This window comes from Aquarana catesbeiana, linkage group LG02, assembly GCF_042186555.1.
Source record: "Aquarana catesbeiana isolate 2022-GZ linkage group LG02, ASM4218655v1, whole genome shotgun sequence".
NCBI lineage: Eukaryota > Metazoa > Chordata > Amphibia > Anura > Ranidae > Aquarana > Aquarana catesbeiana.
Window position 1 is genome coordinate 268,449,234 of NC_133325.1, and position 22,460 is coordinate 268,471,693.

The 22,460-nt window shown below is 44.2% G+C and overlaps 1 protein-coding gene across 21 annotated transcripts in view; it reads left to right on the top strand.

Annotated features, from left to right (window-relative positions):
- Positions 1 to 22,460, top strand: part of MBNL2 (muscleblind like splicing regulator 2) — a 249,671-nt gene that overhangs the window by 152,157 nt on the left and 75,054 nt on the right. For all 21 annotated transcript variants that reach the window (XR_012241581.1, XR_012241579.1, XR_012241580.1 and 18 more), the window contains one exon: positions 1,762 to 2,464. Coding sequence is in view for 18 of the 21 variants with exons in the window: in XM_073614390.1 (XP_073470491.1) it covers positions 2,291 to 2,464 (174 nt within the window). In the remaining 3 variants the exon portion in view is untranslated. The remainder of the gene's footprint in view (positions 1 to 1,761; positions 2,465 to 22,460) is intronic.

Below are 22,460 nucleotides of genomic sequence, written 5' to 3' on the forward strand. Positions count from 1 at the left end.
GGATGTGGGATGGTCTGGCGTCCGCCTCTGCAGGGATGTGGGATGTTCTGGGGTCCGCCTGTGCAGGGATGTGGGATGTTCTGGCATCTGCCTGTGCAGGGATGTGGGATGTTCTAGTGTCCGCCTGTGCAGGGATGTGGGATGTTCCGGGTGCATCTGGGGCTCTTCTGGCCATGCAGTACATGAAGTACTGCAGTGTGGAATGTGGCAAGATAGCTGCTTGGAGGTATCCAGGACCAGCATGGAGCACAAGCAGCCGGCATTGAGGCCGTTCGTAAGTAGAGTCGTTTGTAAGTCGTGTGTTTGTAAGTCAGGGACTTCCTGAATGTGGTTTTCGTCCAGAAGTTACATTGTTTTAAAAATGAATGTTAAAAGCAAGTGAAATTTTCAAACGACATTCTTTCATTCATCGAATGTACAAAGATTTTTCGCATGAATATTCTCGTCCAAAAATTGATACGTGTATGGCCAACATAAGGCTCGATTTACACATATGCAGTTTGCGTTTGATCCGTTTCTACACTGCTTTTTGCATGCGCGATCTTGATGTAATATTAATTAATAAATACACCCAGAAGTAGGATATATGGGCATTTTAACTAGGAGTCAGACATGAAGCTGTATGAAGGGTGGAAGGGAGATATAAGTCTTTTATTCTTTTTTTTTCTTTCATGGATATGATCATTTTAAATATAATGCACAATACTGGTAAACTTTTACTTTAATTGTAATGCCTTATATTACCGCCAGTGTGTCACCACCTTCTGTGGGTTCAGATGCTGATCTTCCCTGCACACGGTAATTTTTTTTTTAAACAACAAACATGTTCTACTTAACTGCTCCGTGTAATGGTTTTGCAGAGAGCAGCCCTGATTCTTTTCTTCTGGGGTCCCCCACCGACGCTCCTCCTGCCTTCAGAGTGTCCCATTAGCAAGCTGCAATAGTATAGTATAGTATAGTATAGTATAGTATAGTATAGTATAGAGTGCCCCTAATAGCAAGGTAAAAAAACTTCTGACTTTAGAACCACTCACTTCCTGCCCAGGAATACATGTCCCATGAGGCATTGCTCACACATTCACATGTTCTCAGGCACTTACTGACATGTATAGATGGTGTACTGAGCTGTATGTGTGCTGCACTGTATTTCCTGATATGTAAACAAATAATTTATTCTGTATGCTGGCCGATTAATCGATTATGAAATTGGTTGAGAACTATTTTTGCTGCATGTTGTAAAATGTATACATGTGCTATTTTCTTCTTACACTAAAGTGTTTGCTTGGTTGTTGTCAGCTTAGTATAATGTTTGTGAGCATGGTGTGATATTTTTATATTCAGAAAAAAAAAATCTGTAGAGCTAAACTCTACAAATAATTGGAACCGAGAATCTTAATAAATTGGTTAGGAGGCAAAGCACATTAGGCTGAATTGTTTTCGAAATGGCTTGTCTAATTATTGTGTCTGCAACATTCATCCATTTCTGAGTCACTCCCATGTCCTGGATGAATGCCTAGAATATTACAGCAATATGTTCCCCAATTGGTTATTCTGCTCATATGCAGATCTTCTCTTGGAAGGAAAACTTTTTTTCTTTTTTTTCTTTTTTTTTTTTTTATATAATCACAGAACAGAGAGCAGTATTATGCTGCTTGTTTATATGACACTTCCTCATAGGATGGGTGGGGCCACTCTTTTCATCTCAGTCTTTCAACCTGCTTCATCTGTATTATTCTCACCATTGCACTGTTTGTCTTTTAGGTTTGCTGCTTTTTTGGTAAGTGCCTTTCTCCAAAGTCACTTTTGCCAGTAAGGGCTGCACTAACACCTCTTGAATGCCAAACACCGAGGAGCCTGCCCTGCAGTTTAGCTGAAGCTATCTTTATCTACTGTGTTGTTGCCAATGACACCTCAAGAAAAGGACTGCACTTACTGACATCGTGTTCCAGTTTTCTCATTGCAAAGTGTCCAAGGAAGTATAACTTTCTACTGAAGATAGCCTTTGAATTGGAGTAACTTTATGGAAAGCAGCAATTGGCAAAACACTGTCCCACCTAGATTTTCTACTGTTGTGGTTCCAGAACACGTTGTCTTCTCAGCCAGAAGTGATTACGTTGAGCAGCTTGATCAATGACTGACGCTGCGCTGATTAATTGGATCTTCTCATGCTGCTTTGTTTATCCCATAAAGCAGCTATCTTTTTATTTAACCAGATTCTGTTGAGTAAATCCGTGGACTCCCAACAGACTTTTAACTTGAGAGTTAACCATCAAAGTTTGGTTTCTCCAGCATGGCTTTGAATGTAGCCCCAGTAAGAGATACAAAATGGCTTACACTAGAGGTGTGCAGGCAGTTCCAGAGAGGGACTTGTTCAAGATCTGATGAGGAATGCAAATTTGCACATCCACCCAAAAGTTGTCAGGTTGAAAATGGACGTGTTATTGCCTGCTTTGATTCCCTCAAGGTAAGGAAGGTTTGCTAATGACATTCAGATATTTGTATGTTTTATGAAGATGTGTGCATGTCAACCAATTTTTGCTGCCCTTCACAAATTCAGTTTATAATTTATAAGAAATACATTTTACAAAGTATCTATTCTGAGGTTTTTTAGTAATCCTAACATGACTATATTTAGGTTGTGACTTTTGTAATAGCCATAATACAAGATTTTATATGTAGCCTGGTGTTGTCTTAATGGCAGTCCATAAAAGTGTATGTGACATCAATATATCACAAATTTTAGTAAAAAGTATGTGATTATGTCATTCATGAGATGCAAATAATTTATCTTTGAAATTCTTGTGATGCCATTTGTCTGAACCTAAGCATGCATTCAAATCCAATAAAAGATTAAACATAACTGTATTTTCTAAATGCATCCATATGTTATCTGTTATGTTGGGTTTCAGTTTCACAGCTTCAGTTCTCAGGAAATGCTAAAGGTTCAGGGTTTTTTCATAGAACAATAGGCTAACTAGTTAAAACCACAAATGTATTAGGCCCCTTTCACACGGGCAATTCGATCAGGTCCACCTGTCAGTTTTTCAGGCGGACTTGATCGGGTGGTCCATGAATCCCTTTGGACAGGTGGGTGTAAATGGACTTTTGTCAATCTGCATCCACCTACCTCCGAGTCCGATCCGGTCAATTGAAAAAAAAAAAGGGACGGTTATCTGTCCTCTTAGATTAGATTAGATCTTAGGGTAGTGGTCATGCTGGAAAATTAGCATTCGATCAGTTGCTTGCAACCAATGGCTGCAGCCCTGATCTATGTATTCTGACTGAGGGAGGGCATGTCCCTGCTGTCTAAATATTGTGCAGCAGCTGGGGGGGGGGGGAGGGAAGAGTTTCCACATCACTTGTGTATATATATTGTGTATATATATATACTTCGGTATATATCAGGTTTTTTGTTCATCCCGCTGGTTGAGCAAAAAAAGTTCTGCATGTATACCCTGATATAGAGACGTAATAATCTTTTTACTACTGGTGTTGTCAGATTGTAGATATTGCTTGAAATCTGCAACTGTTTTATCCCAAGCAAGTAAGGTTTTCTATTTAGCCATCAAACTGCAGCTTGTTTTGGAGCCCAGACCTGTACTTTCAGGACACATAAGTATGTAGTTAAATGCCTTAAGGTTTATGGTTAAAGAATATTGTACCAGCCAGGCTGAAGAGCTGTCTTATGAGGAATGTAATCACAGGCACTAATGCAAAACACAAACTGTCGGCCATTAACACAGGTACAGAATGTGATTCAGTCTTGCAGAACATTTGTCTTTGTCCATCTAGTTTGGCCACTATAGGATTTAGAGTATCTTTACTTACACCCCCATATATTTTTAAATTTTAGTAGTCTCTCCCTATAGAAAGTCTTGTGCCACATTTAAATATTTTTAACCAAATAGGCATAGTTATTTGCAAGGCTTGACAAATTTGCTTTGAATCTAGGAGCCAGCTAAAAAAGTCAGGAGACAGTTTGTGGGCATGCGCAGGGATATGTAACATGTGTATCGCAACCAATGTTTTCATGTGTAGGTGCCCCAACACATGCGTATGTGTTGTTTGGTGGGGGGGGGGGGGGGGTCGGGGGATTTTATGTGCTTGGGTTTAACTTAATTTTTTTTACAATTAAAGAAACCTTTTTTTTTCATGGACTTTTTTTTTTTTTTTTTTTTTTTTTGGTAAACTGTTCCCTTTAATGAGACATGCAGGGTCTCTGAAGGGCTCCACTGAATGTAATGCAGTGCAGATAACACTTCATTACATTCTTTCCCGGCCATGCTACTTGTGAAAATTGTCAACGGGGACCCAGGAGTGACACAAACATCGCTTCCGGGTCAGAAACAAGATGGGGGGGGGTGTCAAATGGAGCCCAGGATACATAGCGTGGGGGATGGGGGGGCACTTTACCTGTGTGTGTAGGAACAACCGAATGCTTCCACCTGACAAGTGACGCCCTGGAACTGCATGTCCAGGCCGTCAGGCGATACAAATTGTGCATCCCTGCAATAGTGAATGGGCTCACAAAAGCCCAGGCACCAGGACACAATTTCTAGTCGACCTGGTGCCTGTGATTTGTCGAGCCCTGGTGATTTGGGCGGTAAATGGGTGACTTTGTATGCAAATGAATTTGCAAAATTCATTTATAATCTTAACATTACGTTTTTGGTTTTAAGCATCTGTGGTTTAAATCAAAGGAATTTGTCAAAAGTCTAGATATGTACTGTATTTATGTGTTTATTATTAGAGAGTTACCGACTGGAAATTTTGGTACTGAAAATGCAGGATGCACTTAGACAAAAACCGAAACCGGCAGTTTTTTAAAAAAATATATAATTTTATATATAATTGTATCATATTTGACTTTTTAATTAATATCAATTTAAATTAATATGAATTTATTGCTGGCCATTATTGGTACCTTTTAGTGCAAGAAAAGCTCAAGAAAAATGCAGTCGCTAACCATCTTTTGCATCATGTCCTCAGTCTCTAACCAGCTCTTGTATCATGTCTGCAATCTCTTTCTTAAACTTAAACACATAGTATTAGCAAAATTTCCATTCGGCAGACATGATTGAGGAGATGGTCAGAGACTGCAGACATGATACAAGAGATCAGATGCAGCCTCCTCTGTGCCCATCAGATGCAACCTCCTCTGTGCCCATCAAATGCAGCCTTCTCTGTGCCCATCAGATGCAGCCTCGCCAGTGCCCAGATCACACAGAGCGGCCATCTACTGCTGTGTCACGGAGCTGGTTTTGAAATCCCGAAATCCCGGGTGGCCGCAGTAACAAAGTCCTGCCGCCCATGATAGACGTCACACTGATTCAATTTCCCGGCATTGGATCAATGTGCCGTCTATCACAGGAGAGGCGGGACTTTGTTACAGTGGCCTATGACACGGGGAGATCACTACTCTGCGTGACAAGGGGAGGAGCAAGGAGGGGAGGACCGTAGGACCGCCAGGATGACGCCCCCGCAATGTGCGGCACCCAGAGCAGTCCGCCCCATTCCGGTACCATTATCGGCACCTTTTTTCTTTCGGTTGAATGAAAAAAACTAAATTTTTGGCCTATGTGATTTACACGCGCGCGCACGCACGCACACGCACACACACACACACTGGGGACGAAAGGTATTCAGACCCCCTTAAATTGTTCACTATTTGTTATATTGCAGCCATTTGCTAAAATCATTTAAGTTCATTTTTTTCCTCATTAATGTACACACAGCACCCCATATTGACAGAAAAACAGAGAATCGTTGACGTTTTTGCAGATTTATTAAAAAAGAAAAACTGAAATATCACATGGTTCTAAGTATTCAGACCCTTTGCTCAGTATTTAGTAGAAGCACCCTTTTGATCTAATACAGCCATGAGTCTTTTTTGGGAAAGATGCAACAAGTTTTTCACACCTGGATTTGGGGATCCTCTGCCATTCCTCCTTGCAGATCCTCTCCAGTTCTGTCAGGTTGGATGGTAAACGTTGGTGGACAGCCAATTTTAGGTCTCTCCAGAGATGCTCAATTGGGTTTAAGTCATGGCTCTGGCTGGGCCATTCAAGAACAGTCACGGAGTTGTTGTGAAGCCACTCCTTCGTTATTTTAGCTGTGTGCATGGGGCATTGTCTTGTTGGAAGGTAAAACTTCGGCCCAGTCTGAGGTCCTGAGCACTCTGGAGAAGGTTTTCGTCCAGGATATCCCTGTACTTGGCCGCATTCATCTTTCCCTCGATTGCAACCAGTCGTTCTGCCCCTGCAGCTGGAAAACACCCCCACAGCATGATGCTGCAACCACCATTCTTCACTGTTGAGACTGTATTGGACAGGTGATGAGCAGTGCCTGGTTTTCTCCACACATACCGCTTAGAATTAAGGCCAAAAAGTTCTATCTTGGTCTCATCAGACCAGAGAATCTTATTTCTCACCATCTTGGATTCCTTCAGGTGTTTTTTTTTAGCAAACTCCATGCGGGCTTTCATGTGTCTTGCACTGAGAAGAGACTTCCGTCGGGCCACTCTGCCATAAAGCCCCGACTGATGGAGGGCTGCAGTGATGGTTGACTTTCTACAACTTTCTCCCGACTGCATCTCTGGAGCTCAGCCACAGTGATCTTTGGGTTCATCTTTACCTCTCTCACCAAGGCTCTTCTCTCCCGATAGCTCAGTTTGGCCAGACGGCCAGCTCAAGGAAGGGTTCTGGTCATCCCAAACATCTTCCATTTAAGGATTATGGAGACCACTGTGCTCTTAGGAACCTTAAGTGCAGCAGAATTTTTTTTTGTAACCTTGGCCAGATCTGTGCCTTGCCACAATTCTGTCTCTGAGCTCTTCAGGCAGTTCCTTTGACCTCATGATTCTCATTTGCTCTGACATGCACTGTGAGCTGTAAGGTCTTATATAGACAGGTGTGTGGCTTTCCTAATCAAGTCCAATCAGTATAATCAAACACAGCTGGACTCAAATGAAGGTGTAGAACCATCTCAAGGATGATCAGAAGAAATGGACAGCACCTGAGTTAAATATATGAGTGTCACAGCAAAGGGTCTGAATACTTAGGACCATGTGATATTTCAGTTTTTCTTTTTTAATAAATCTGCAAAAATGGCAACAATTCTGTGTTTTTCTGTCAATATGGGGTGCTGTGTGTACATTAATGAGGACAAAAATGAACTTAAATGATTTTAGCAAATGGCTGCAAAATAACAAAAAGTGAAAAATGTAAGGGGGTCTGAATACTTTCCATCCCCACTGTATACATACACTATATTTAGGTTTATTATATACATGGTAGACATCAGGGTGTCAACGCTGTGAAACGCCGAGTAGCCAACTTTTAGTTCCAGACCATGTAAACACACATTCACCATTTCAGAATGGTGACTGTGCTAAATAAAGGTTTGCAGTGAATGAACTGTCGTCCCATTTGTCAGGTTGTACCTAGTGAAAGAAAAATCATTTCCAGAAGTTGGTAAATGTTGGTGCTTGATCTAGTAGGTGTAGACAAGTTATTCAGGCATATACTGTATGTTTATAAAAGGTTGATTAATGAATGTGCGGTATGTCTCACACTCGCCACTTTGTAGATATGTCCATAATTGTAACTTTTAGGTGGAAACGGGGTCTTTTAGTGGCTGCATGTTTAGTCAATTATGGCTGTTTTAAGATTGCCAGTTATCTAATTGAATACTTCTGTCATGTTCTGTTTTAAAGTTCTCATTTTGTCTACTGATCCATACAACTTTGCATGCTCTCTCTAACAAATTGATAAAAAAGACCACTGTAGACAGACATCAAATATGTCAAGCCAAAAATGTTTTGTTTTTGTTTTAGGTAGGGAAGGATTAGTACCATTTGTCTTGTTTATACTGCTGTCCAGGGCTCCATTAGAAGGATTCTCGTTCACTTTTTGTTTATGCTGACAAATGGTTTTACCAGACAGAAAGCGAGGGAAAACCTGCAGCTGGGACACAGAAAGAAAAATCGAACAGGTGTTCTAGCCTTCGGATAGCCTTCTATAAAAAGCATATCCTAATTGTACAGTACAGGACACAGGCCATATATTCTTAGACTGTAGGTTATAAGCTACTATCTTCAGGTGATTGGATGCTGTCACAACCTTTGGGCACACATAATTCTACATCAGTTTTTGCCATCTCAACTCTTATTTACTTATTATTCTGTGATCAACTCCTCAATTACCTCTTTACTGCCTTCTATTATAACAATAGAAGCAGTGCATCTGGACCAGTATAACCTTGGTAATACCTCGGGAACCAGACCCTACACTGTGGGAAGTACAATGCCTGTAGTTAGCCACAGAATGCAATACAGGTCCATAGGGGACTTCCTTCAATGAAATCTTTTTGTCAACCTGGCTCAAGGTGACCATAGCTAAAACTGAGACAAACGCTTGCCTTGCCAATGAGTTGCAAAAGAAAACTCGGTTTTCAGTGCTTCCTTTGCACCAGAGTAGGACCCTATTTTAACACCCAACTCTGCATCTGATTGTAGGTCTATCTCAGGCAACAGCCTACCTGATTAAGCCAGATTTTTCTGCAGTTATGTCAGGATTTCCCAGACAATTTATGGCTCTAATACAGCCATCCCTAGCCAGAGCCTTAACGTGCCAGATTGTTTTTGGATAAAAGTTGTTCTTTATTTATCTGATTTTAACATTTTGCATTTTTGCTGATATGAGTTACAGCTCTTTGCAGATTAATATAGTAATTTGTGCAGTTTAAGGCCCCTTTCATACTTGTGCGACTCGGGACTGCAAAGTCACATGACAAGTTTTACCCCATAATTTCCAATGAGTACTTTGCATATCTGTGCGACTTCATAGTAGTCCATGTTCTACTTTGGTTCGACTTTGATACGTCTCAAGGTCCATAGACCTCAAGATTACACAGGCATTGCCTCAGTTGGCATCAAAATCGCGCGGCTTTAAAGTCGCACAAGCGTGAAAGGGGCCTAACTTGACAATATATACATTGAAACAAAAACACAGTACATTTAGAATGCCTGAATCTGCTTACCGCTGATTCATTATCCTGGGTCTTAATCAGGGAAAGTGGAAACAGCTGCTAAGGGACTCAGATGATTACTGGTAAGGCTGCTTTCACACTGGGGCAGGCAGGCGTTGATGGTAAATCGCCGCTAGATTTAGCGGCGTTTTACCATCATTTTAGCGGCATGCTTTTAACCCCTGCTAGCAGCCGAATAAAGGGTTAAATGTGCCCATGCATGCCCAGGAGCGGTGTATACACCTCCACCGCTCCTAAGTTGCTGCTTGAAGGACTTTTTTTTTTTTTTTTTAACGTCCTGCCAGCGCATCGCCCCAGTGTGAAAGCACTCTGGCTTTCATGCTGGGTCTTCAGGGGAGGTGGTTTTTAGGCACTTTACAGGCGCTATTTTTAGCCCAAAGGTGTCTAAAAAAAAAAAAGCCTCAGTGTGAAAGGGGTCTAACCAAAGTTTGTGTGATTTAGACATAATTATTTGCATGTATATTTCATTGTTAAAGTAAACATAAAAGCACAGTGGAAGGGACACAAAGTCAATTATAAACTAATGCCTGGTACTGAAGATGGGCAAGACTTTATAGTTCATGTCTTCAACATGAGCCTATAGAGTAAAAGTGCCCATGGATATTAACCACTTCCATACCGGGCCTATTCCGGCACTCCTCTCCTACATGTAAAAAATCATAATCTGTTTGCTACAAAATTAGTCAGAACCCCAAACATTATATATGGTTTTTTAGCAGACACCCTAGGGAATAAAATGGCAGTTGTTGCAACTTTTTATGTCACACAGTATTTGCGCAACAATTTTTCAAACACATTTTTTTTTTATAAAAGGTTCATGAATTAAAAAATAACGAAACAGTAAAGTTAGCCCAGTTTTTTTGTATCATGTGAAAGATGATGTTACGCTGAGTAAAGAGGTACCCACCATGTCGCGCTTTAAAATTGTGTACACTCGTGGAAGGGCGCCAAACTTTGGTACTTAAAAATCTCCTCCAGGCTGGAAAGCATCAGATCGGAAAAAACAAAATTTCAGCTCTGATGCTTTCCAGCCGAGATCACCGCTTTAATATCATAGATCATCAGGTCACCGGAAATCTCTATGCTCTTCAGCAGCGGCAGCGGCGTGTTCTTTCTCCGGGTCCTCGATGGCACGGGAGAGCCTGGAGAAGCACCGGAGGGGGGGGGGGTTAGGGGTGTCCCCCTCCCGTCACCTGTAAGAACGATCAAGCGGCTGAACTGCTGCTATGATCATTCTTACGGTGCACAGAATCGCCAGCAGAAAGGAATATCCGATGCTTGCAGCTGCAGACATCATTCAGATATCCCCACTGAAAGTCAAAAACGTCATATGACGTCCTTGGGCTGGAAGTGGTTTAAACAAATACTAGATCGAGTGAAGATCTAATGTCTGAGAAGCATGACAACTCCTAAAGCAGATCTTCATTGCAACTGAACACCACAAACCAAAAACACTATTTAATTCATTTTTAATATTCAAAGCAAACTCACCAGTCCATCTATCCATCCATGTCTCCATGCTTTATTTTGCTGAGAAATCACTTTGAAAAGTGATTCACCCACCCAGTATTTCTGGCTGTGGCCATCTTGAGTAAGGGCAGATTGATGTAGCATTTACTTCCTGGAATTCATCTGCCCTTTAGTTCAATGGAGAAAACCCTTCCTTCTGTCCTTCCCTCCTGAAGACTCCTGGGATGTATGACATTGCCTTGGCAAGAAACCAGGAAGTAACTGAAGAAATGTTAAAAAAAAAAAAAAAGTTTAAAACAAGTAAATGTAATCTAGTTTTCTATAAGGATGCATCGATACCACTTTTTTAGCAACGAGTACAAGTACGGATACTTTCAGGTCAAGTACTCGCCGATACCAATACTTGCGTTACGATTTGCATCAATACAAAAAAATTGGTCCAAATCGCACTGCACAGAAGCACATGCGATTTTTTTTTTTTTTTTTTTAACAAGAATGCAGTGCGATTCCTGTCCAAATCGCATTAGATTTCCCCCACCGCTCCTGTGTGTGTGTCTAGAAGGGGATTAAAGCGCCATCTAGTCAGTTTAAACAATGTTAGAACTCACAGCAGAGGCATAGCATGAAGCTTGTGGGCCCCGATGCAAAATTTGACCTGGGGCCCTCTACTACAGACCACTGCTTCCACTGTGCGCCAAGATAGTCCCACCGCTCGCCAAATGATGGTAGTTGTATGGTGGCTGTCTCTCTCCTGCTTTTGGATGCCTGTCAGATGACCCCCTTCCACTCCACCCTTTAGTGACAGATGACCCCCTTCCACTCCACCCGTTAGTGACAGATGACCCCCTTCCACTCCACCCGTTAGTGACAGATGACCCCCTTTCACTCCACTCGGTAGTGACAGATGAGCCCCCCCCCCCCCACTCGGTAGTGAAAGATGACCCCCCCACCCGGTAGTGACAGGTGACCTTCCTCCCCCCCACTCGGTAGTGAAACATGACCTCCCCCCACCCGGTAGTGACAGGCGACCTTCCCCTTTCCCCCCACCAGGTAATGACAGGTCAGATTCCCCACCCAGCCCCCCTCTGCTCTTCTTGCTCACACAAACGCAGTAATATCTGCAGCCCCTGGAGCGGTGTGTGTCTCTGTGCATGGATCTGTCCATTGATTTACCTCATTCACAGCGGTTCTGGCTCCCGGATGGTGCTCTCCTCCTCCAGGCTCGCTCTGCCCTGTGACATCTCGTGTCCGTCCCTACCCAGTTGTCAGCATTTTCCTGTAACCCCGTAAACATGCAGGCGTCGCTATACTCTTCAAAAGGGGCTCCCCGTTAACTGCTCTGCCACCTACCTTGGAGAAAGCATTAGTCCGACTAAAACAACTATACTATGACAAAGGTAAGAAGGCACACTCACTACTGGCTAGAAAGCTAGCTGACTGTGTCCATACATCCACCCCGCACCAAATTGATGATAGGTTGGGTTGCTTACTATCCCATTCCCAGGATATAGCTGACTCCTTTGCGGAATACTACACTGACCTGTATAATAATACTGGGATCCCTCATAATCCCCCCCCCCCAAGCTGACCTAGTTGTCAGGTGAGGGGGGATTATGTCCTGCTACCTAGAGCAGGCTGGGATTCCCCATCTTCAACCCTTGAACCTTCTCGCGCTCAATGCCTCAATGCGCCCATTACAGAAGAGGAACTTACGATGACTTTAAAAGCCTTACCCTCCCACAAATCTCCTGGCCCGGGTGGCCTGCCATACGAGTACTACACATCCTTCCTTCCCCTACTGCTCCCGCTTATGAGTAAACTATTTAACGCCTTTCTTCAGCAAACCCCTATCCCAAGTGATATGTAGAGATCCTTCCTTACCCTGATCCCAAAAACAGACAAAGACCCTTTCCTATGTGCCAGCTACAGGCCCGTAGCTCTATTGAACTCTGACTTAAAAATATTCACTAAACTTCTCTCAATCCGTTTGAATATGGTTCTACCCTCCCTGATCCATAAAGACCAGGTGGGCTTTGTCCCCCTCCGCCAGGCGGGAGACAACACAAGAAAGGTCTTAGACTTAATCGATGTAGCCAACAGAGACAACTCGGAGTCCCTGATCTTGAGCCTGACGCAGAGAAGGCCTTTGAACGCCTTGGTTGGCCTTTCCTGTTTGCCACACTACGCCACATAAGTTTCAGGGGACCCTTCCTGCGGGCAGTACAACATCTTTACACCAACCCCATATTACAAGTGGAAACCCCATATGCCCTCTCGTCCTCCTTCCCAGTTACTAATGGTACTCGCCAGGACTGCCCGCTCCCTCCTTTGTTATTTGCAATATGTGTAGAACCTCTGGTTGCGACTATTTGTGGGAGCCCGGCCATTCAGGGCATATTGGTTAGGGGAAAGGAATTCAAAATCTCGCTGTTTGCGGAAACTATTCTACTCACCTTGACCCAGCCCAGGATCTCCCTACCGTATTTACATGCTGAGCTTGACAAAAACTGGGCAATTTTGGGATATAAAATAAACGCGTCCAAGTTAGAAGCCCTTCCAGTCAGTCTCCCAGAGGATGAAATCCACCACCCACAGTCTTGTTCCCCCTATAATTGCCTCCTTGAAATATCTGGGGTTTAATCTCACCCCCACTTTTGCCACACTCTACCAAGTCGATAACCCCCCCCCCATATAGGTCAATCAGGGAACTGGTGCAAAAATGGAAGACTCATCATATCTCTCTCCTGGGGTGCATTACATCCGTCAAGATGGTCATCCTTCCTAAGCTCTTGTATCTATTCCGAACACTACCCATCCCTGTCCCCTATGGACACCTACGCAAATTACAAGCTGACTTAATACACTACGTGTTGAACTATAAGAGACATGGGATACCCCGCTCGGTATTGATGGCGTTCCGCTTTAACGGGGGGCCTGGCTGCTATGGTGCAAGCTATCTTGTAAACATGAGCTTAAGGCCCCTTTCATGCTTGTACAACTTGTCACAGGGAGAACACAGGGAGAACATGCAAACTCCAGGCAGGTAGTGTTGTGGTTGGGGTTTGAACCAGCGATCTTCTTTACGGCTAGACGAGAGTGCTACCCACTACACCACTGTGCTGCCCAACAATTGAGCTTATGGAGAAAATGACCACTAGGATACGGGACAGACTAGTGGACTACGATAAGGCCTGGGAGCTGTGGCTTCTCCAGGAGGATCCAGCTTGAGCGATAACCCTCTACTTTCCTTCCTTTCTTCCCCCTCGCTCTATTTTTACTTTCTCCCTCTCTCCTTGTTACTCTTCATGCAATGTTTTGTATGATACCAGACTTCATGTATTGTTTAATACTGTTCTAAAGCAACATTATCACTGAAGTTGAAATGTATAATGCTGATTTTGAAGAAGGTTCCTCCCTTCTCAACGCTACTACGTTCTTTCACACATTGTTTTATTTTTCTCTTATATACTTGTACTGATTCTGTATTGGTACAACCAATAAAAATGTTACTTGAAAAAAAAAATGCTCTAAACGGCAAATAATTTTCAATTATTATAAAATAACTTTCTTTTTCATACATCACGGGACAGAGTTGCTAAGTGGCTAATATTCATTACCTGCTGAGTTATACTTCATCTCCAGGTGAATGGACACTGGTAGACCAAAGGTCTTTAGACAGGAAGTGATCTATAACCCCTCCCATACAGGCAGTACTTCAGTTTTTACCAGTGTCGGCAAGGTGGATGCCACGGTTGTTTGAGCTCTCTGAGCTCCAGGTCTCTAGACCCACAAACGGTTCTTAAATGAATCAAGGGATTGACCGATCAGATCCATTTGACACAGGCTTTATATGCTTAGATAAATGGCACCCAAGCCTCACAAAGAAGACTCAAGATCCTGTGAGGTTTTGCCTGTAATGCGGCCTCCCGGCGCTGGACCCTGCAAAGTGGAATCCTGGTCACCACAGCGCTAAGGCTTTCCTGCAGGGTGCTGTACAGTTCCAAGGGAGTGAACCTTAAACATGAAAAGGGTACCCAGTCCTTGAAGGTCCTCAAGTGACAGGAACCCGCTGTGAAGGTTGGGCTCTTAGTTTCTAAGTTACCCTGCGCCTGGATGGGTAAGTGAAACCCCTTTATTTAATATTGTGGGGTGTCCCAGTGATTGTAACAATCAGTCAAGCTAGCTAGAGGCTGGACACCTGTGTGCGGTGACCATACGGGGGAGTTTTGGGCTAGCTGTGGGTGTTTGCAAAGTGTACCCTTTTTGCTTGCGTCTGGCTGTTTTACCTGTATGATGCGCATTTCGCCTTGGTTCGTCATGGTGCACATGCGTTCGCAAGAACACCGATGGGCTCAGCAATTTGTTTGGTGGCCATGGCGCACGCGGCTTCACCGAATAGGCGCTGTAGCCTTTATCTGGACGCACGAAGATTCGCGTCATACGTGAATACAGCCACGCCCATTCGCCGGGACCGCGTGCGTATGCACGCACACGCAGACCGTTCCAGCACACAGCCTGCTTATTTAAGCAGTGTATGCCAAGGATTTTGATGCTTCCAGAAGGCAGCTGTGGACCAGGCATTTGCAGTGGTTCATTTCTCCTTACCCGGGTCACGTGAGTCACCAGGTGTTGCTTGGCAGGCTAAAGGTGCTTAGCAGGATTGTTGCATAGGGGCTTGGTGAGCCCTACTAAAGGGTCTCCCTTCTGATGTGTGTTGATACTACACCCAGGTACTCCTTTTTGTGGCTAATAAAAAAAAAAAGGAGAGGGACTAACACTACAGGGAAGGACACACCTATGTCATCAGTGGTTCCTGATGAACCTAGTCGTATCCCTAGTGTTGTATCCCCTGAAGGACCAGAGGCTTCAGGGCAATTTGAGCCACTGCGCCTTTCTGGGATTGTGCCTACAGTCAACGCTGCTGCTTCACCCTTCAAAGGATGAACTGTCCTCAGCCCTAGCCGGGTAAGAGCACAGGATTGCTGGCATGATTGCCTCCATCCCGCAGGGTGGCAAGAAGCATAACAGATCCCCCTCCTGGAGCCTCCTAGTCTGGAGCAGGAATGGGTTGAGGATCAGGAAGAACTTAAAGCTCCGGATTCTGTGGATGGCCTGGCAGATAACTCTGCTTCCGAGAAATATGGACAGGAAGATATCCAGTTGGTGTCTGCCTCTCAATCACAGAGGCTTTTGATCCTGACTCTTCCTGAAATGATTCGTTCTGCCTTTAAGTTGCCTCTTGCAGAGGTTACTGAGCCTCCCTGGTCCTCTTTGGAATCCCTGAGGCCTCTTCAGGCCACACAGGCTTTCCCCTTACACCCTCTGTTGGAACGGGCGGTGTATGATGTTTGGGAACATCCTGACAGGATTTTTGTTCCTCCTAAGTGGTTTTCCCTTTTATATTAGTTGGAAGAAAAGTTCATCAAGAAGTGGAGCATGCCAGCCGTAGATGCAGCAGTCTCTTCCTTAAACAAGAACTTGACTTGTCCGGTAGATAATGCACAGGGCTTGAAAGACCCTGTTGATGAGAAATTTGAGTCATTTTATTACAGGCTTCCTTTTCTTTGGCCAGTTCAGCTATTCAGCCAGCTGTTGCAGCAGTTGGTATCTGCCAGTCCGTAAAGGATCAGATCAGACGGCCTGACAGGCCTAACCAGGAGGATGATCTACCTGGAAATAAGGTGGATATTCCTCGAGAGCTGTTTTTGCTGTTGATGCCTTAAAGGATTCAATACAGCAGGTTTCTTGCTTGGCTCTCTTGTCTGTACGTAAGCGCAGACCTTTGTGGCTTAAGAGCTGGTCAGCCGAGCTTCCTTGTAAAAAGTTATTGGCAGGTTTTCCCTTTCATGGGGAACGTTTATTTGGTCACTTGGACAAATGTATCCAAAAAATTTCTGGAGGGAAGAGTTCTCTACTTCCTGTGAAGAAAAACACCAGGCATCCCTTTTTTAAAATCTCAGGGACTGCTTCCTCAAATGTCTTAGCGCCAAGGCAGTTCCGCCGCCAACAGGGCGCTAGGGGCAAGCCGCAAGGCCAGGGCCAGAAAAAGCCCTCTGTCCAAATTTCTTCTAAACCCAGCACCAAGCCCCCCTTTTGAGGGGATGCCCCCACTCCATCAGGTGGGGGGGGAAGGCTGCTGCACTTTGCAGACATTTGGAGAATAGTTCAGGACGAGTGGGTCACATCAGCTATATCCTGCGTTTACAAGCTGGAGTTGCAAGGGGTTCCCCCTCAGAGGTTTTTAAGATCCAGCATTCCCTCGGATCCTCCAAAAAGAGACTTATTACTTTAGGCACTACTGTACATCATTTAGTGCATCAAGGAGTAATTGTAGAGGTTCCTGTACCCGAAAGGGGCGCAGGGTTTTACCTATTTATGGTTCACAAACCAAACGGGGACACAAGGCCCATTTTGGACCTAAGATTCCTGAACCAGTATCTACTGATCCAGTCCTTTTGGATGGAGTCTGTCCGCTCAGTAGTAGCCTCACTCCAGATGGGAGACTTTCTAGCCTCTATCGATATAAAGGACGTGTATTTACACGTACCTATCTTTCAGCCTAATCAGAGGTTCCTGCAATTTGCAGTAGCGGAACGTCATTTTTAGTTTGTGGCTCTACCCTTCGGGCTTGCTACAGCTCCCTGGGTGTTCACAAAGGTCCTAGCACCAGTACTCGGGTCGGGTATCTGGACGACCTCCTGCTCAGAGATCACTCGCTACAGGCTCTAGAACAGAGCATAACATGCACAGTGCTGTATTTAAAAGATTAGGTTGGATCATAAATACCGAAAAGTCAACCTTGAGACCAGCTCAAAGTCTAAAGTATTTAGGTCTGATCCTAGATGCAGTCCAAGCAAGAGTATTCTTGCCACCTGCAAGGATCTGTGCCCTGAAGGATCAGGTTGCGTCAGATAAGGGGCACCAGACAACCCTCCATTTGGCTCTGTATGAGTCTTCTAGGGAGGATGGTATCCTCCTTTGAGGCGGTGCCCTATGCCCAGTTGCATTCCAGACCTCTACAAGACATCTTGTTGGCTTGGAACAGGAGAGGACAAGCCCTGGATTATCCAATGTTCTTATCTCTTCGGGCACGCTTAAGCCAAGCTGGTGGTTGCAGGATCAGGACCTGCGAAAGGGAAGATCCTTCCTTCCTGGTAACTTGGAGAGTACTGACTACAGATGCCAGTCTCTCAGGCTGGGGAACGAACCTAGAGGGGCTCACAGCTCAAGGGAAATGGTCAAGGACAGAACAGATCCTGCCCATCAATGTCCTGGAATTACAGGCAGTACGACTGGCCCTACGGTCCTGGACGGTGGAGCTTCAGGACTGCCCTATCAGGGTTCAGTCCGACAATGCCACTGCAGAGGCCTATAAAACCACCAAGGCGGGTACCAGGAGTCGTTCAGCTCTGAAGGAGGTGAACCACATACTAGCCTGGGCAGAGGGACTTGTGCCGATTCTATCTGCAGTCCATATCCCGGGAGTAGAGAACTGAAAGGCAGATTATCTCTGTCCCCAGCAGATCTGCCCGGGGGAATGGTGCCTACACGCAGTGGTATTCCAGGAAATTTGCCAACATTTGGGATGGCCAGAGGTCGACCTACTGGCATCCAAGTTCAACAACAAGCTACAGCAGTTTGTGTCCCGAACAAGAGATCCTCTGGCAATCGGAGCAGATGCTCTGGTAGTTCCATGGAGCCAGTACTCCCTGGTTTATGCTTTCCCTCTGATCCCTCTCCTTCCACATTTTTGCACAGGATTCGGAGAGAGGGAGTTCGTCATTCTGGTGGCACCAGCCTGGCCCAGAAGGCCCTGGTACCCGGAGATTGTGAGACTGACAATAGACGGGCCATAGACGCTTCCACGGCGCCCCGAACTACTGTCTCAAGGTCCTATATTCCACCCAAATTTACAGTCTCTAAATTTGACGTCATGGTTATTGAAGCCAGGGTGTTAAAGGACTGTGGCATCTTGGGACCAGTGATGTCTACCCTAGTGAATGCTAGAAAAGCTGTCACTAGGAAGATCTATCATAAGGTCTGGGAGACTTGGTGTGAAGCCAAAAAAATGTCATCCTCGGAAATGTGACTGGGAGAATACTCTCTTTTCTACAGTCAGCAGTGGAAATCAAAATGGCTTTGAGTACAATCAGAGGTCAAGTTTTGGCCCTATCAGTATTCTTCCAAAGGCCTTTAGCCTCCCATTCACTAATTCAAACCTTTATGCAGGAGGCAACTCGCTTGCTTCCCCCCCTATTAGGTCACCTATGTGTCCTTGGGACTTGAACTTGGTGCTGTCTGTGTTACAGAAACAACCATTTGAACCTATCAAGGAAATTCCATCAGACTTGCTTTCACGCAAGCTAGCCTTCCTGATGGCTATCAGCTCGGCTAGCAGGGTGTCAGAGTTGGCGGCCCTTTCATGCAGGGAACCGTACAGATCCTCCACCACGACAGGGTCGTGTTACGACCTGTTCCATTCTTTTTTCCAAAGTGCCGTTGGCCTTTCATTTAAATCGGGACATTATTTTGCCTTCTTTTTTTCTCTCAGCCTCGTTTGGCGGAAGAGAGACTTTTGCATTCTTTGGACATTGTCCGGGCAGTAAAGGTTTATTTGTCTAGATCTGCAGAGATCCGAGGATCAGACTCCTTTTTTGTTTTACCAGAGGGACCCAAGAAGGGGTGAGCAGCTTCCACAGCTTCCATTGCCAATTGGGTCCGTCAATTGGTCACTCAGGCCTATGGTCTGAAACTTAAAGCTCCTCCCTTTAGGGTGAGAGCTCATTCTACCAGGGGTGATGGAACCTCTTGGGCTTTTCGCCATTAGGTATCTGTGACTCAGATTTGTAAGGCTGCTAGCTGGTCTTCAGTGCATACTTTCATAAAATCTTATCAAGTGGATGTTCGAGCAGCCAAGGATTCGGCTTTCGGCCACAGTGTACTGCGGGCTGCCGTATAAGGTCTGATGGCTATTGTTTGGCAAGCTGTCTCCCTTCCCTCAAGTCTATTGCTCTGGGATGTCCCAGCAGGTAATGAATATTAGCCTAACTCTGTGTCCCACGATGTATGAAAAAGAAAATATGATTTTTTTCGTCATACTTACCTTTAAAATCCTTTTCTTTGAGTACATCATAGGACACAGAGGTCCCTCCCCTCTTTTTGAGGATTCAGTGCTTGCTACAAAACTGAAGTACTTCTGTATGGGAGGGGTTATATACAGGATCACTTCCTGTCTAAAGACTTTTGGTCTACCAGTGTCAATTGACCTGGAGATTAAGTATAACCCAGCAGGTAATGAATATTAGCCTAACTCTGTGTTCCATGATGTACTCAAAGAAAAGGATTTTACAGGTAGGTATGACGAAAAAATCCTATTAATCGCAAAGTTAAAATGAACAATACTAATAATGAGCAGAAAAGAAACACTCCCTTACATCAGTAGTCAGTGGAGAAGTGACTCCTTATATTGGTAGTCAATGAGAAGAATGGCACCCAATCAGATAACTAAAGAGATCTTTGGCGGCACGCCACTAACGCTATCAAGTAGTGTTGGCCTTGAAACCAAGTAGACCATAACCGATCAGAGGTCGGTCTGCCACTGCTCAAGGAGCCCTTACCAACCCCTAGAGGAACCATAGGGTTACGCAGAACCCTGGTTAAGAATGGTCTCTATATAGTGTCTTATGATCTAATAATATGTTTTACTTTTTCAGTTCACAAAAGTTAATCGGAGTCTGGTGTCTGTTTATGGAACACTTATGGGATTAAGCTTTTTCTTGGACTTCATTAAATCCTGAAACAGCTTTAGAATGTACTTGGGATCCCTGCCCTGCTGCAAAATTAGTTCTTTTCCATATAACTTAAAGCCAGGAGAGATCTGGTACAAATCTCTAATAGACTATGAATATCTGTTACTGCTCACACAGCTTCTGAATTATCTCTCTGAATGCAACCACAGACTTCAAATTTTGATTTACCTGTAAACTAGTCTTTCGTCCAGTATTCAATACTAAAATGTTGTTTGGCAGATGATAAATGCTCCTTCGTGTTTGGTCATAGAAGTAAAATTGCTAAAAGTCTTGTAATACAATTTTGGATCGAGTGGCGAAAGCTAAAATTTCTCTTAGGTTCTTATTTCTGTCTATGATATAATTATGGATATTTCCTATTAATTCCTCACTGACAGGAAGTGAGAGGAAACATCCCCACAAAGTAGATGTTAAAAAAAAAAAAAAAAAAACGATAGCGGTTCTAACACTACCCCCTTAAATAAATAATATGTATCCTGAGTTAGACTGTAAATTTGACTATAAATATGTGTGTGTATGTACCGTATTTATTTTACTTATTTCAGGTACTTGTATAGCACCCTTAATTTATACAGCGCTTTACATATACATTGTACATTCACATCAGTCCCTACCCTCAGTAAGCTTACAATCTAAGGTCCCTAACTCACATTCATATATATATATATATATATATATATATACGGCCCAGTTTAGACTGGATCCAATTAACCTACCAGCATGTCTTTTGCGTGTGGGAGGAAACCGGAGTATCCGGAGAAAACCCACACAGGCACAGAGTGAACATGCAAACTCCAGGCAGGTAGAGTTGTGGTTGGGATTCCAATCGGCGACTCTTTTGCTGCTAGGTGAAAGTGCTAACCACTACACCACTGTGCCGCGACACTGTTATCAAAGGTATTGGGATGCCTGCCTTTACACGCTCATGAACTTTAATGCATATGAATCTTAGTCCATAGGGTTCAGTACTGAGTTGGCAATGATTAAGCACAGCAGTGTGAAACATGTTTGCTGACCTTTTGGGAGCTACATGTGCATAGTCTCTCTCTGTTTTTAATGGATTTTCAGTAAAGGATCTATTTTTTTTTTTATGTTGGAAGTGCCACCATCTCTCCTGAGTCTCCTCTCTCATCTCTGGGTTTGGTTGGGGATCAGGCAGGCACCCTGGTCTATAAAGCAGCGAAGGATCTCACAGGTCAACTCGTGAGCTGTGCGTCTCTCCAGTTTCCTTTCAGTATTGAGTTGCCTCACTTTTGCAGCTATAGCAGCTTGAATTCTTCTGGGAAGGCTGTCCACAATGTACCCTGCTTTGTACACTGGTCCAAATCATTTGGGGGGGGGGGGGGGGATTATGGTGTGGGGTTGTTTTTCAGGGATTGGACTTGGCCCCTTAGTTCCATTGAAGGGATCTCTTAAGGCATCAGCATACCAAGACATTTTGGACAATTTCTTGCTCCCAACTTTGTGGGAACAGTTTGGGGATGGCCCCTTTCTGTTCCAACATGACTACACACCAGTGCACAAAGCAAAGTCCATAAAGACATGGATGAGCGAGTTTGGGGTGGAGGAACTTGACTGGCCTTCAGAGTCCTGACCTCAACCTAATAGAACACCTTTGGGATGAATTAGAGTGGATACTGCGAGCCAGGCCTTCTCGTCCACATCAGTGTCTGACCTCATAAATGCGCTTCTGAAAGAATAGTCAAACATTCCCATAGACACTCCTAAACCTTGTGGAGAGCCTTCCCAGAAGAGTTGAAGCTGTTATAAGCTGCAAAGGGTGGGTCAACTCAGTTTTGAACCCTACGGACTAATGCCCTGTACACACGGTCGGACTTTGTTTGGACATTCCGACAACAAAATCCTAGGATTTCTTCCGACGGATGTTGGCTCAAACTTGTCTTGCATACACACGGTCACACAAAGTTGTCGGAAAATCTGATCGTTCTAAACGCGGCGACGTAAAACACGTACGTCGGGACTATAAACGGGGTAGTGGCCAATAGCTTTCATCTCTTTATTTATTCTGAGCATGCGTGGCACTTTGTCCATCGGATTTGTGTACACACGATCGGAATTTCCGACAACGGATTTTGTTGTCGGAAAATTTTATATCCTGCTCTCAAACTTTGT